We start from the raw sequence: 15,988 nt of genomic DNA on the forward strand, positions 1-15,988 counted from the left end.
ACGGAAAAGTGAGCAAGACACCACAGTTACAATATCATGATTATGGTTAAATAAGAAAAGATATATGACCAACCAACCATCAGGCTACATTTATTTTCATACTAAATATCTCAACACACATCATTGGATATGACATTAAGCGCGACTTGTGTAGATTAATTTTGTAAAAAAAAGGCTTGCCTGCTTTCTTTGCCGTATATTTGTATACTTTTACTATCTAATCAATCTCAGCATGGGTTAATTTTGTGTCGCTATATGTTTGCCTCACTAAGGTTAAATTATGCCTACGTCTTTCTTTGGCCTGTGCTCTGGAAGTAATCTGTTAATTCTGCTAAATTTTAATTAAAACTGAAACTAAACTATATAAAAACTAAATAAAAATGCGTTCACAAAATAAAAACTAAACTAAAACTAACAAAAATATGAATTAAACTAATAAAAACTAAACTGAATTTTATAGCACATTTGAAAACGATATTAAAATAAAATGAATTTAAAAATTCAAAACTATAATAACCTTGGTGCAGTTCCTGAATGCTCCCGTTTCGCAGACTGACCTTTTCGGCGATGCTGTTGAGAGCTTTGCCCAGCAGTTCTCGGCGGCACAGAAGCAGACTGAGGCGATCAAACACATCATGCGCCGGAGGAAACCTGCTGCTTCTACCCCGGCTGCAGCCCCTCAGCCTGCTCGTCGCTGTGGGCACCCTCCCGTGGCTGCCCCCGCTCCCACACAGCAGCAGCAGCCTTCCACCAGGCAGCGTCATGGAGCCGGTCACAGGCAGGACGCCCAGCCCGTCCAGGCCCCCGCCAATCCCGGCGGTAAGCGCAAGTGCAAGAGGCCCTGAGACGGGCGACCCAGAGATGGAGGAGACTGCTTGTTGGGAGATGGTGACCGCACCACTCCCTCCCCTGGAGGAGGGCCGGGTGGAGAATCCTTTGTTTCATTTTGTTTTTGTTCCGCCGCTGACCCAGCAGCTGCGGTACCCAAAACTTCAATAAAAGAGCGGATTCTTCAGTCTCTGGGTCTCAAGAGGAGGAGAGTTGTGAACTGTGCATCACAGGGTCACTTCCCTCCTCCTCTCTCGCCAGCGGGCAGCAGTGGGTTGCCCAAGAGCACCCCTCCTGCCCATTTGTGGAACCAGGTAAGGGCTCTAGCATTCGAGTCCCTGCTTCATGTCGTCACACGCCGGGCTGTCACAAGCCTCAAGCCGGGACCCAGTGTTTTCTCCCGCACAAGGAGGAATCAGGTGAGTGTTACACTTCACACCCAGACTCCGCCCTCTGCCGTCACAGGTCAGGACGTCACAGGCCTCGGGCCAAGTCCTTGTGTTCCACCACGCTGCCCCACTGTGGGTACGTCGGTGGCTCCGTTGGTTCCTCTGGCACGGTCTCTCGGAGCCTGGTTAGCGCCTGAGGACCATCAGACTCGGGTTACAACCGATCTTGGATCTGCGAGATTTGAACCGTGCCCTTCACATGCTGCCATTCAAGATGTTGACGCAGAAACGCATTTTAGAGTGCATCCGTCCCCAAGATTGGTTTGCAAGCGATCGACCTTAAGGATGCGTACTTTCATGTCTCGATCCTCCCACGGCACAGGCCATTCCTGCGGTTGGCATTCGAGGGTCAGGCATACAAGTACAAGGTCCTGCCCTTCGAGCTGTCCCTGTCACCTCGTGTCTTCACCAAAGTCGTGGAGGCAGCCCTTGTTCATTTGAGAGAATGGGGGGGTGCACATCCTCAACTATCTCAACGAATGGCTCATACTCGCACAGTCTCGTGAGCAGTTGTGCGCACACAGGGACTTGGTGCTCAGACACCTCAGCCAGTTGAGTCTTCGGGTCAACTGGGAAAAGAGCAAACACGTGCCAACGCAGAGGATCTCTTTTCTCAGCATGGAGTTGAATTCGGTCAGCCAGACAGCACGCCTCACCCAGGAATGTGCTCAGTCAGTCCTGAACTGCCTCAAGACTTTATCAGGCAGGACGGCGGTCCCACTGAAATTATTTTAGAGGCTCCTGGGGCATATAGCTGCGGCTGCGGCGGTAGTTCCGCTCGATCTGCTCCATATGAGACCTCTTCAGCACTGGCTCCATGGCCGAGTCCCGAGGTGGGCGTAAGCACGCGGTACTCACCGGGTTCAGATTACACCAGCCTGCCTCAGAATCTTCAGCCCGTGGTCAGATCCCTCGTTCCTTCGGGCAGGAGTGCCCCTGGAACAGGTATCCAGGCATGCTGTGGTATTCACGGATGCCTCGGCCACCAGCTGGGGGGCCACGTACAACGGGCATGCAGTGTCAGGGGTTTGGACGGGTCCCCAACTGCGTTGGCATATCAATTGCCTCAAGTTGCTGGCAGTCAGGAGGTAGCTCTCACTATCGCTTCAGCACGTGCTCCGTCCATGGCCTATGTGCTGAAGTGGAACCTGTTCGTCAAATGGTGTTCCTCCCACCAGGAGGATACCCGGAGATGTTCGCTCAGAGCCGTGCTTTCCTTCTTGCAGCAAGGGTTGGAGTGTAGGCTGTCCCCCTCCACTCTTAAGGTTTATATTGCTGCTATTTCTGCCCATCACGACCCCATAGAGGGGAGGTCGGTGGGAAAGCACGATCTGGTAGTCAGGTTTCTTAGGGGGGCCAGGAGGTTAAATCCTCCTAGGCCTCCCTCCCTACCCTCTTGGGATTTGGCATTGGTGCTAAGAGCCCTACAAGCTGCCCCCTTCGAGCCTTTGCAGTCAGTCGAGTTGAAGTTTCTTTTTATAAAAACCCTGCTCCTGACTGCATTGGACTCGATTAAGAGGGTGGGGGACCTGCAGGGATTTTCGGTCGACGAATCGTGCCTTCAGTTTGGGCCGGCTGATTCCAGTGCAACACTGCTGCGTGCTCACTCCACTAGGGGTGTTGCATCATCCTGGGCGCTGGCTTGTGGTGCCTCACTAGCAGACATTTGTAGAGCTGCGAGCTGGGTGACTTCTAACACATTCGCTAGGTTCTATAGCCTGCGTGTCAAACCAGTTTCTTCCTGTGTTCTCACCTCAAACGGGTAGTGGCACTGAGAGGCCCAGTTCAGAGTCGGCTTGGCGCGTCTTTGGTGCCTAGTTCTCCAGAGAGTCCCCTGACTGGGCAGACCCTGTCGAGTCCTCCAGCACTCCGGCGGCCAGACGTGGCGGAGCGTCCGGCGCCAGGCCTTTCATCCAATGAATTCCTGAAATCTGGTGTGAGGCTAGTGCCCATATGAGTGGCCCTGTTGGGATCCCATATGAGTCTTTCCACGGTACAGTTACTCGTTCTGCTGTCTCTAAATGATGCAGCCATGAGCCATCTCAGAGACTTCCATGTGCAGTAGGGCCCCTCAGGGTTACTCCACGTGAGTAAATGTCACTTAACTCCGTGACTCCGCAGTGTGTCCTCTTCCAAATGGAAGGGCACGCTTTCCTAGTGTTATCCAAGTCCTACTGTTGAGTTGCGAGGAACAGCTGTAGTCGACCTTCTCTGTGTAGAGCCCAGTCCTATCGTCTGCCTTATAGGAAGGATCAGGAGGCCTACACAGGGCACTGGAGGGGGCAGCACCTGTGGCGTGTTAGTAGAGATCTTAATTTGTAGGTCATCACCGACATGACGTTGAGAGTAACCGACTGAAAGGGAATGTCTCGGTTACGTATGATGTTAGTTGTAACACTAATGAAACGTTACAACCCACCCCAAGCAAATTTTTTGTTTAATTCATGTTTTCTTTGAATTTCAGTATGCCTAGAGGAAGAGAAAGACAAACCAAGGGGTGTCTCTCAGCATTTTAAAGGGAACATCAGATGATATAAAAGAGCATGGAAAGTCTGTAAGATCTCTGGCAAAATTGTATGGCATTTTCCATGTAACCTACAGACTCTATAAAAAGAGAAAGAGAAGAGAAGGGGTCAAAGGAACTTCGGAGGCTACCACAGTGGAAAGAAGGTCTTCAGTGATGAACAAGCAAACAAAACACTTTTTCCATAATAATTAACATACTGAGTGATGTTGTTTTCATTGATATGCAACCTGTACATATACTGTATGCTAGCGTCTCAAAAAAATGATTTTAGGGTTTCATGACCCTTTAATAAAAGACACTTGTAAATAGTTTGAATCACATTTTGAATGCACTGACTTAAAATAACTCCAAGATACAGACAGAAAGGTCCAAAATATTACAACCATCCACAACCATCTCCCCTATAAATGTCATATGAAACAAGGAAATTTCATGCTATATAATATAAATGTCACGTTTCTGTTCTGTGCTTTTACATTTTGGCTTTCTCTGTATTTCTGTTCCCCTACATTAGTTCCCTGGTTAATCTGTTTCCTTAGTAATTCATTAGTCTCATTGGTTGTTAATTAGCCCCACACCTGTTCTGTTTCTCCCTGATTGCATTCTCCCTTGTATTTAAGTCCTCTGTTTCTGTAAGTTCATGGTCTGCTATTATTTCGATTTACGTTGCTGAGCACTTGATACTGTTTGTTTATGGACTTTTGGATATTCTCCTGGATTTATTATTAAAAACTCCTTTTGGACTTTACTCCTTCGTCTTGCACTTGATTACTCAGCCAACGCCTAACAATAATATGACAATGATATATAATATGATTATAAAAGTAAATGTTAATGTGCACTGTAGCAAAATTAATAATCTAAGAACGTTTAGACCATGTGTTTACTGTAAAATACAATGTTTGTGCATATCTGTTGTTATAAAAGTGTCAGTACATATAAAGTGTGTGTATGACAGTACAAAATCTTTTTTTTTTTTTTTTTTTTTGTGGGCAATATTTAGCCTATTCTTGATTGACAATAGTAATAATATAGCGTAGTTGCTCCTGATATCATCATTCTCACAGTTGTTTGCTTCTTATGCAGTGACATGATACCTGCCTGAACAGGAACCTAAACCACAAATGAGTCCTGCGAACTCAAACTCTCCCTTTAGTCTATGTTATTCTCTGAGAGTACTTTACCAACTCTGCTGTTTACATATTATAGGATTCAGTTCTGCCACAAGGCAAACTAATGAACTAGATGAGGAGCAATTGTGTGAAATCAGTGTGTCTGCAGCTGTAGTTATACACATCTCTGAATGTCTGTATATCTGCAGTACACTTCAGCAGATGATTTTGCTAAACTATGCTAAAAGACAAAGCCATTAGCTAACACGATATTAAAAAGTAATATAGTTTGAGTTAATACACATTAAAAAATTCTTGAGGAAATTAAATTTTGGCGTTTTTTACAACCAGATACTGCACAATGTTGTGGCATCTTGAGACTCCTTGATTTTTATTGTGAGTGATGACACACTGACTGTTCCAAGGTCGACGTGTCTGGTGCGGTCAAAGGTGTCATCTGCCTACTGTATATATCTATGGCAATATATGCTAGTGACATATTAAATCATGCTAACCATGTGTTAAAACATGCTAGTGACATGCTAAAACATCATAGTAACATTCTAAATCATGATAGCAACATTTTAAAACATGCTATAGCAACATGCCAAACATACTTGTAACATGCTAAACATGTTGGAAACATGCTAGAAACATGTTAATTCATGCTAGCAATGTGTTAAAGCATGTTAGAAACCTGTTAATTCATGTTAACAATATGGTAAACATGCTAGCGACATGTTAGCAAAGATGTAAAACACATTAGAAGCATGTTTATTCAAGCTAGCAATGTGTTAAACATGTTAGAAACATGCAAAGTCATGCTAGCACAATGTTAAAACATATGTCTGTCTGCTTTCTGATATACTGTATGGTCTTCAAAATCTTCAAACTACATAAAACTTAAATCAGAAAGCCTTCGAACTTCAAGCTTCTTCAAACTTGCTGGTTAGGCTTTCTCAAGACAACATCAAAGTTTGACTTGAAAAACTATTTATTTATTTAGCAGAGTTATTGACAATAAAATAAGCATAATGGAGAAGCTTTTTTGTCAAATTTGAGATAGGCTATGTGTTGTTGCATTTTCCATTGTAGAGACATATTACGTACAAACTAATAATATTATTAAAACATAAAATTATTAAAATTATTAAAACATTTACCTAAAATCTCAGGGGGTACTTCAAGTAACCATGACTACAAATGAAGAAACACTTAGAAACCATGAAAACAGAAAGGAAACACAGGAAATAATGTGATACAAATTATGAGTCCATGAAAACAAAACTGAAACCTAGACAAAACCTGACATTACCCCCCTCCTCCAGAAGGCAGCTCCTGAAGCCTAAATGGGAGCAGTATATGTGGAAGGACGGCGAGGGTCTTAGGAATATCAGGACCAGTGGCAGAAGAGACCATGGAGGAGCTGGCAGTGGAAGAAAAGCACGGAGAAGCCAGCAGCGAATGAGAACCCAGAGTGACCCAGAAGACAGCTAGGAGTTTGGTGACCCAGATACCAGAAACTGATGGAGGAAGGAGTTAGGGTGGAACCATGAACTAGACTGACTGAAGTGATGATGTGATCGGTGGAGACCCAGGCAGAGTACGATGGACAGAGAGACCAAGGTGGAGTCGCAGTAAAAGAGGGTATATATTGCGATGTTCAGTCCTGTCACGGCTTCAGCTTCATTTGAATACTGTATGAATACCTCTGCCATTTCCATTACAAGTTTTGATGTTATCGTTGTGTGTGTCTCGTGTGATGCAAAAGACAATTTGAAATAAAATATATATACAATTTTTAATTTTCCAGGTTGATACCCCTTTATTCCCCAAACATTGCCTATTTTTCCTTTATAAGTACTGTATAAGCACACTATTATTACAAAAAGGTACATTGTAAATTCAGTTTACTTAGGCTGTAAATTGCATGCTGTAATCTAAAGCATTACGAATTACTTTTAAAATGATCATCAAATATTAATTGATTTTTATTTATTAATTTATCTATGTATTCTCCAAATGGCTTGTCTATCCATACATCTCAAGGCACTGGTGAGGGAAACACACTCATTATTATTATTATTATTATTATTATTATTGGGTTCCTGAAACACCAGTGTCATTAAATTATTAAAGGGGTCATATGATGCGATTTCAATTTTTCCTTTCTCTTTGGAGTGTTACAAGCTCTTGGTGCATAAAGAAGATCTGTAAAGTTGCAAAGACTAAAGTCTCAAATCCAAAGAGATATTCTTTATAAAAGTTAAGAGTCAGCCACACCTACCTAAAAGGCTCGTTCTAACACGCCCCCACATACCTACGTCACTATCTGGGAAGATTTGCATAACGCCGCCCAAATGTTCACGCAAAGAAAGAAGGCGTAACTTTTATTCTCGCTGTAGTATTGTTGCCGCCACCGCCATGTCGTGAAGGCACTGTGTGCTTCGCTGTGAAAGAGGACGATATCGCTTCGTCATGACTGGAGCTGATCCATGCTGGTCACTGAGGAAATATTTAAACTTCGCGCTGTCGCTCGCCGGATCGGCTTTCACCGTGGACGAAGCGGAGTCCAGCCCGGGGTCGTCACATGTGGTTGCCGCAGGCATCACAATATGGTAAGGGACGTAACATTTCCGTCACACGCTTGAGGAATTCGGCCAATCACAACGCACTGGATAGCTGGCCAATCAGAGCACACCTCGCTTTTTCAGACCGATGAGCTTTGTAAAAATCGACACGTTTCAGAAAGGCGGGGCATAGAGGAGAAACAATAATGTACAGTATGTGGAAAATTATGTGTTTTTTTAACCTTAAACCGCATAAACACATTTCATTACACCAAATACACAAAATAATGTTCTTTTTAGCAGCATCATATGACCCCTTTAAAACATTTAATTAAAATCTCAGGGGATACTTCAAGTAAATATTGTACATCTAAGGAGTTTGACTGACAAAAGTTTGGGAACCCCTGTCCTATATTTATCTCAGGGGAGGGAAAAGGGAATGTGGTTACAGACCAGGGGACAGCAGCCATGAGTGAAAGTATGTGTCTGTGTGTGTAAGGCCAGAAGAGAATTGAAAAGAGAACATTTGGGCTAGCGTGAAACAGAACAGGAAAGAGAACATTTGGGCTAGCGTGAAAACCACTCTTGGACGCTATTCATTTGTTCGGGGAGTGTGAAAATTGGGGGATGGCAAGCTATTTCTGTCCACAGCTGTCCCTTTTTCCACTACACCTTTTCTTGTAGTGACCCTTAAACTGTTCAGTTATTTTAAATAAACTACTTATACTATGTTCACTTATAAAATTATTACTTTCAGATCAATATATTATTACTCAAGGGTCACTCTTCATATGGCAAAATCTTTCAATTTCAAAGTACATAAAAATATTACTTATGAGACAAGAGAATTAACACCAAGTGTACAAGTTTGATTCTCAGGAAACATACTTTCTAATAAAATGTATAGCTTTAATGCAGGGAGAGGCATTCGGTGATGTTCTAAAATATATTTTGGACAATATGTAAGCTGCATTCTACTTGATGAAAAATACTGTAAAAATGTAATATCATGAAATATTATTACAATTTAAAATAGCTGTTTTGTGTTTTAATAAATTTTAAAATGTAATTTATAACTGTGATGGAAAGCTGAATTTTCAGCAACCATTATTCCACTCACATGATCATTCAGAAATCATTCTAAAATGCTGATTTGGTGCTTAAGAAACATTTCTTATTTTTATCAATGTTGAAAAAAACAAAAAAAAAAAACAAGTTGTATTGCTTAATAGTTTTGTGGAAATTGTGATTTTGATTAGAAAGTTCAAAAGAACAGCATTTATTTCAGATTGAAATATTTTGTCTTAAATGTCTTACTGTCACTTTTGATCAAATGCATTTTTGATAAATAAAAGTATTGATTTCTTTAAAAAATACTGACGCTAACTTTTGAATGGCCATATTTTTCTATATTTTAAAATACATTAATGACATAAAATATAAACATTTGCTATGGGCAACTAGACTTAATGGAATTCTCATTGATGTTTCATTAGGTAGCCTAATTAATAGTGCTGTCAAAACATGTTACTTTTTGCGATTAATGTAAAATATATTAAAAAAAAAAGCAATTAACAGTTTCGTTTATTTATTCATTCATTCATTCATTCATGCATTCATTGATAAGAACAAGAAAGGAGTTTTTAGGTGGAAGGTTTCACTATAAAACGCTGCCCGATGGATTGTTGGATAAAACAAAATCGGTGCATTTTGCAAAGACGAATTTAATTAAGCAATTCATCTTTGACACAGGCCTATCACTTAAAAGCAAAACACTCTACAGAAACTACCTCTACTGGGCATCGCTATTGTAATTTACAGGATTAGCTATGTTATTCATGGGCAAATAATGAGATCTGTTAGTGATAATGTCACGAATAGCAAAAAACCTGCCACTCAATTACCATAGTATATCCGATAGACTGAAAGGAATCTGAAAGAATCTCATAATAACAAACGAAGTGTAGACACTATGTAAATAAGAAATTTATGCAGTGCAGTGTAGACAGCTTCATTGATTATAACGGAACTTTGTGAGATCGCAATGAACTGTGACGGATGGGATTTTTAAGGGAATAATTAGCCCGCTTTCTGGAGGAGTTTTCCCCCAAACATTTAATTTCATTGCTGTCTAGTCTGAATACTTAAAATATAAAAACAATCTGGAAACAGGTTCAAGAAAAGTGTTTATGGCATAATAAATAGCTATAAGCACTCACCCGAAATACAAATAAAAAAGACCAATAAGACCAAACTCCCTGCAGAGAGGTAGCATCCGTTCCCACAACCCTGTATTTGAATACATACCTTCAGTGTTGGGACCATGATAAATGTCCAGCTATGGATGCATATATGGTGTGAAGTGGGAGGGCTGCAGAACACTGTTTTGGACTATACCAGGAGCCTATAAGCTCCCAAAGTATTCCCCAGTACTTGAAAAGTATGTTTAGTCATCAAACTTCCCTTACATTCAGACATGTATCCATAAAATACATACTATACAATACAGCACCTTTGTCACTTTCCAATATGTCAATATGTTGTTATTTAGCTGCTGTATAGAGCAAATATTAACTAATTTACATTTTTTATGAAAAACAGAAACACAAAAAATTTTCATATAGGGAACAAAAGCTGATCTATCATATGTAGCTAATATGAGCTACATAATATTAATAGTAATAGTTTATAGTAATAGTTTACTTTCAAGACGTATAGAGGTATTAGCAGGATATGTCATTATATTTATATGCTAAGAAAGATGCTTTCTTACTGGACATACAAAAAAGTGTTATATTGCATAAATGGATATTATAGTAGATTATGCAAAAATATTGCTGAACATTTTTATAGACCTAAAGCTATACATGCCACAAAGCAAACAAGGTTTTACAAGTATTCAAACTCACAAATGCTCATTAACTGTGATAGTTGAAGGTGAAGAACACTACCTCTTGTTTGGTCTTCAGTTACATGATAACAGGATTAGGATTAGGAACAAAGATATTAAGCAGTTTTCAAGACTGATAATAATAAGAAATGTTTCTTGCTGTAACTGTTCAATCTTACAAGACTGAGCAAAATCTAAACCAGGGTTGAATTGTCAGACAGAGTCAATAATATGAAAAGAAACAGAGCTAGCCCTTTAGTCAAGCCAGCAACAATCTCTTGGGTTTGCCATATTTGTCCACAAGATAAACCAAACTATTCCCAAAAATACTGGACTGAATTCAACTCATTCCAAGGCGTGCAAATCCTATTTTGGATCAGGAATGAAAAGTGACACCAAAGCACTCCATATACCTCCTCTCTTGTACTTTCACCAGCTCTCACTTTCCTAAACCTGATGTTCAGGCTAAAGTTAGCACACCCAGGCCGGTATATAAGAGCCCCAGATGGGAACTACGAAGATGTCAGTCACATCAGCGTGGTGTATACTTCCCCTCTTTTGACCAACTGCAAAAACTTTGAGAGATGGTGAGTGTTTTTTACACATTCTTTTTTACACTTTACACAAAATTATTCATGAGATTAATTGATGAACACTCCTCATCATTTGATGAGAGATTAATCTGTGGCAGTCTAGATAGATAGATAGATAGATAGATTCTAACTTGCTGTTTCACTCTTTGTGTATGTTTTTTTCCTCTAGGCACCCAAGAAGGCCAAGAGGAGGCAGCAGGCAGAGGGCGGCAGCTCTAATGTCTTCTCCATGTTTGAGCAGAGCCAGATCCAGGAATACAAGGAGGTAAATTTCTGCTAAACCTAATTTTAGTCCAATACATTAACATTTATTTTGCATAAACTGTTATCCAAAGCAACATGTATAAGAAAAAACTAAGAGGATAGTTTTAACATAAGTCAAATCAATAGTCATTAATGACACTCTCCCATGCTGACCTGTTTGAAAACCTTGAACATTAGTAATTCATAAAGTGGTCGATTTTAGAACTATTCAACCACTGGAAGAAAGTACTCATTAAGTGTAGTATTGGTTTTATGTTCAATAACCAACGGAATGAGAGTTAACTATACAACTTACAGTTATATAGCTATTGTAAGTAGTAAGGAGGGGTGGTAAACGATTAGTAGGGGCTGGCAAATGTAACCAATCCCCCCTCTTTAAATATCCCCAAAGTCTTGTTGTACATTCTGTGACCTTTTAACAGCTTAGAAAGACAAGTGGGCAGCAGCTGCCAAGATACTTGGTCTCAGATGTCATCTCAAGTTTCAGAGATGTTCGGCAGAAAAACATCAAGACCTGATGCCAGAAGGGAAACATTTCATAACTACAATATCACAATATCTTGTGTGAAGACAACTTGTGTATCTTTTGGGACCTATGGAGCAATTAGTAGTTAATTAACTTGTACTAAGTCTTACCCTCTCTAAAACAAACAGGCTTTCACAATCATCGACCAGAACAGGGATGGTATTATCAGCAAGGATGATCTGAGAGATGTGCTGGCCTCCATGGGTCAGCTAAATGTGAAAAACGAGGAGCTGGAAGCCATGGTCAAAGAGGCTAGTGGCCCCATCAACTTCACTGTCTTCCTCACCATGTTTGGTGAGAAGCTGAAGGGTGAGTCCAAATCTTTTCTGACTTTGTTTATTCCTGCAATCACACATAATTTCTGTTGCTAATACTTTTGGTTTGGGGTTAAGTATTAAACTTTGTAAACTTTACATGAGCACACAACTCTAACTTGCTAGGACATTAACATGCATTTGGAAGACACTTTTATTGAAAGTGACTTACAGTGCTTTCAAGATAAAGATTTCATCAGTTCATGCATTCCTTAGGAATCAAACCCATGACCTTGGTGTTGCTAGCCCCATGCTCTACTGTTTGATCTACAGGCTAATGACAAAAAGTACAAAGCAGCACTTTTAGATTTACACTGACTGTGGTACAATAAATGAGAAACCATAGAGTCATATCTAGAGACCAGAATATCATAAATACTTGTAGGTTGGCACCTTTGACTCGGGTCAGTAAGAAACCACCCATCTCACTGGCAATGCCCTGGAAACCATCAAATATCTTAGATTCATGGCAGAAAGATTTTCTTAGACAAAAATCATTTACATTTTCTTCAGAAAATGTTGAAATATAGTTTTATATTTATATTGTATTGTAGTGTAATTGAAGTGTTGACATCTCACATCAAGCATTCACATCAAGTAGTCACAAAATGTATTCATCAAACTCATTTAGGTGCCGATCCTGAGGATGTTATCTTGAGTGCTTTCAAAGTCCTGGACCCTGAGGCTACAGGCACCATCAAGAAGGAATTGTAAGTATCCTGACCTATTGTTGTTCACACTATAGAATGAATAAACAACTATGGTGAAAGGCCATTTTCAAGAATGTAACATTGTAACATGTAACATTTTATTTTATTTTTCAGCCTTGAGGAACTCCTGACCACCCAGTGCGACAGGTTTACCGCTGAGGAGGTTAGTTGTAGTTGGATTATTTTAATTAGTGGTGTTTGCTCATTCAGGAATTACGATTACATTTTCTCATACTTTAAGCTTCATATGCAAGTATCCCACACTATGGCCTGGTTTCACAGACAGGGCTTAGACTCAGCCAGGATTAGGCCATAGTACAATTAGGACATTTAAGTAATTTTTATAAACATGCCTTATAAACATGCCTTAAAAAAACATTACTGGTGTGCATCTTGAGGCAAAACAAGGGCACTGACATATTTGAAGATCAATCAGTGCAAGTTTTTTTCAGTTGAAACAGCTCAGACTTACATTTTTGTCTGGGACCAGGCTTAAGCTTTGTCTATGAAACCGGGGCTATAAGTGCCATGAATCAAAATCAAAATTCAAATTCTGTGGTTTGTTGAGAAGTGTGTAATTACTTTTTGCCTGACAAGTGATAAATGTGAAAAATATCCCTTGGACATACATTTACACTATTGCCCAGCTCCAAACTGATAGATGTGGTATATTTTTAAAGATTATAATATGATTTTTATGAATCTGAATATTTTTATAATCTCAAAACCTTACATTTATTTATATTTAGCAACTGTATGTACAGTTTTTTTTTTTACCTTGAGATATCAGTTTCCAAATCATTTTGATGGTACACTGATTTCTAATAAGGCAAATGGCTTCGGTTTCATTCCTGCGTTCCCCCAAATGCCTGTTCTGGGAGTATATTTGGTGAGCAGGTACGAAATTCCACAAAAAGGGCATGATACAGCAGCAACAAATGTTTGTGTACAGCTACCCACTGTAATAATGTCAGTGATATAATTACAACAGTGAATTCCACTTTAAAGTTGCAAAACTTCACAAAACTGCATACAGATGCTTAAGATATTACTTGCTATATTGGTATAAATTTGCTTTGAAACAGTGTGTATTGTGAAAAGCGCTATACATTGAAGGAGTGAACTGAGCCATATATGGAGACGTACAGGTTTATTTATTTTTGTTTAAATCAAAGCATTAAACCAATTAATGACCAGTTGTTTCGTATCTTCTGATTGTTTTCTTCTAGATGAAAAATCTTTGGGCTGCATTTCCTCCAGATGTGGCTGGCAACATAGACTACAAGAACATCTGCTACGTCATCACACATGGAGAGGAGAAAGAGGAAGAATAATCTCAGTCCATCAACCATCTCTCTACCTCCTCTCATTACCACAACATCTTGTTACATTTTCAGGCTCCCCATGGTCTATATGTCCTCTCAAAGAAAGACATGTCTAAACTGGAGGTCTGTTAGAATTTGGGCTGTCTGAATGTGTCATATGGAGCTAATGTGATTATTTTCAATAAAATAATCTAAAATCATGAAATCACACTCTCTCCGTTCTGTCTGCCAGTGTTTCCCTTTATAAATGTATAAGCAGAGGAGATATTTAAAGAGATGGTGCATCTCTGTAACAGAGTGCCACCCTCTCTCTCAGTGTCTCCTGTTTCTTTTCACAGAGACAGAAATATTAAGGAAAGACATTGAGCACTAAGAAAAGACACAGGAAGACAAAGTGAGGATGAGGAAAATAAACAAAAGAAAACATCTTTGTTTTTACTTTTTCTCACTTGTTTACTCCTCCATTCCAAAGTCCTCTTTTCTTGCCTTTTCCTTTCCTTTCTCTTGATTCAACTCTTTGTCCTCAAAACCACCTGTAACTCAAAGATCACACAAATTAAAGCACCTAAATCTTTCGTACTCCTTTTGTCTGTTCTTGTCAAGTTCCTGCCTCTGCAAGTGAAGCAATAATAAATCTGTTAACATTGATGAAATGAATCTTTTACAATAAATTCAATTCAATTCAAGTTTATTTGTATAGCACTTTTCACGATACAAATCGTTGCAAAGCAACTTTACAGAAAATTAAGTTTCTACAATATATTTAGTAGTAGCTTATTAGTGGTGACTGTCAGTTAAGGTATATATGGCAGAAATGTACGGAAAAACCTATTAAAGACGTAATCAAACAGACGAACACTATTAACAGCAATTATTATATGATGCAATCAAACTTATAGCAAAATTTGGTAGTTCTGTATGTTGTTTCAGGGTTGGCATCATCTGAGGTCCTCTGAGGAGTTGGCATCATCTCTTCTCAGGTGTTCTGGATCCAGACTGAAGCTTGTGTAAATCCTAGTTACCGCAAAAACAGAGAAACAAATAGAGACATAATTAGCATAGCTGCTGTTCCAACCAATCAAAATTGATTTGTTTAACCCAAGCTAAAGAATAATAATGTGTATTTGATCAAGAGGTCATAAACTGTATTTTATTTTATTTTATTTTATTTGATAATGGTGTTTACGGCCACAACCATAACACAAAAGAGGAATAACACAAAAAGGCTTGATTCAATAAGGGGAAAATTTATTACAAGATAAGCATAAGCATAATAAAGATGATTAGTGGGGAAACAGAACAAAGCAAAACTAAAGTGAGCGCAACCGAACTGCCATAGCAGTCTCCCCCACACCCAGGTATGGCGACGAGACGTGATGTATCCAAACTCTCAGGCAATCCACAGGTGTATGAAATCGGCTCATACACCTGTGGACTGCCTCGAGAGTTTGGATATATCATGTCTCGTCGCCATACTAATGAAACGCAAGACACTCAAATGCAGGATGAAATGGGCATTTATTAACTCTTAAGCTCTGCGGCATATTTTGGATTTTTTTACAGCCTTTGGCATACCTGGATTTAAAAGAGCACCCTACTCATATACATTGGAGTAAATTGATAAAATTGGTCTCATTTCATAGAAAACATCCAAAATTTTAACACACAGGTGGAATAATTAATATTTTTTTATTGTATTTTTTCATTATTTTATGATAAACACAAATAAAAAATCTAATTTAGATTTTTTTTTTTTATTAGGTTTTTATTTTAAAGTCTGTTATTTAAGATCTGTTTGGTCGATATCTCTGCAGAAAGTTTCTTTTGATTCCACTAGGTCGCAGGAAACAAGGAAAAAAAATTTTCTCTGTATCATTTAT

General features: G+C 39.4%; 1 protein-coding gene across 1 annotated transcript; it reads left to right on the forward strand.

Annotated features, from left to right (window-relative positions):
- The first annotated feature begins 7,390 nt into the window (after positions 1-7,390).
- On the forward strand, positions 7,391-14,669 carry mylpfb (myosin light chain, phosphorylatable, fast skeletal muscle b). Its single transcript, XM_016469066.1, has 7 exons — positions 7,391-7,534; positions 10,813-10,963; positions 11,139-11,234; positions 11,888-12,068; positions 12,705-12,783; positions 12,898-12,946; positions 14,013-14,669. Exons 2-7 carry the CDS (start codon positions 10,961-10,963, stop codon positions 14,115-14,117), a joined length of 513 nt encoding a protein of 170 aa, XP_016324552.1. The 5' UTR covers positions 7,391-7,534; positions 10,813-10,960; the 3' UTR covers positions 14,118-14,669.
- The last annotated feature ends 1,319 nt before the right edge of the window (positions 14,670-15,988 follow it).

This window comes from Sinocyclocheilus anshuiensis, unplaced genomic scaffold, assembly GCF_001515605.1.
Source record: "Sinocyclocheilus anshuiensis isolate Anshui unplaced genomic scaffold, SAMN03320099.WGS_v1.1 scaffold890, whole genome shotgun sequence".
Classification (NCBI taxonomy): Eukaryota; Metazoa; Chordata; class Actinopteri; order Cypriniformes; family Cyprinidae; genus Sinocyclocheilus; species Sinocyclocheilus anshuiensis.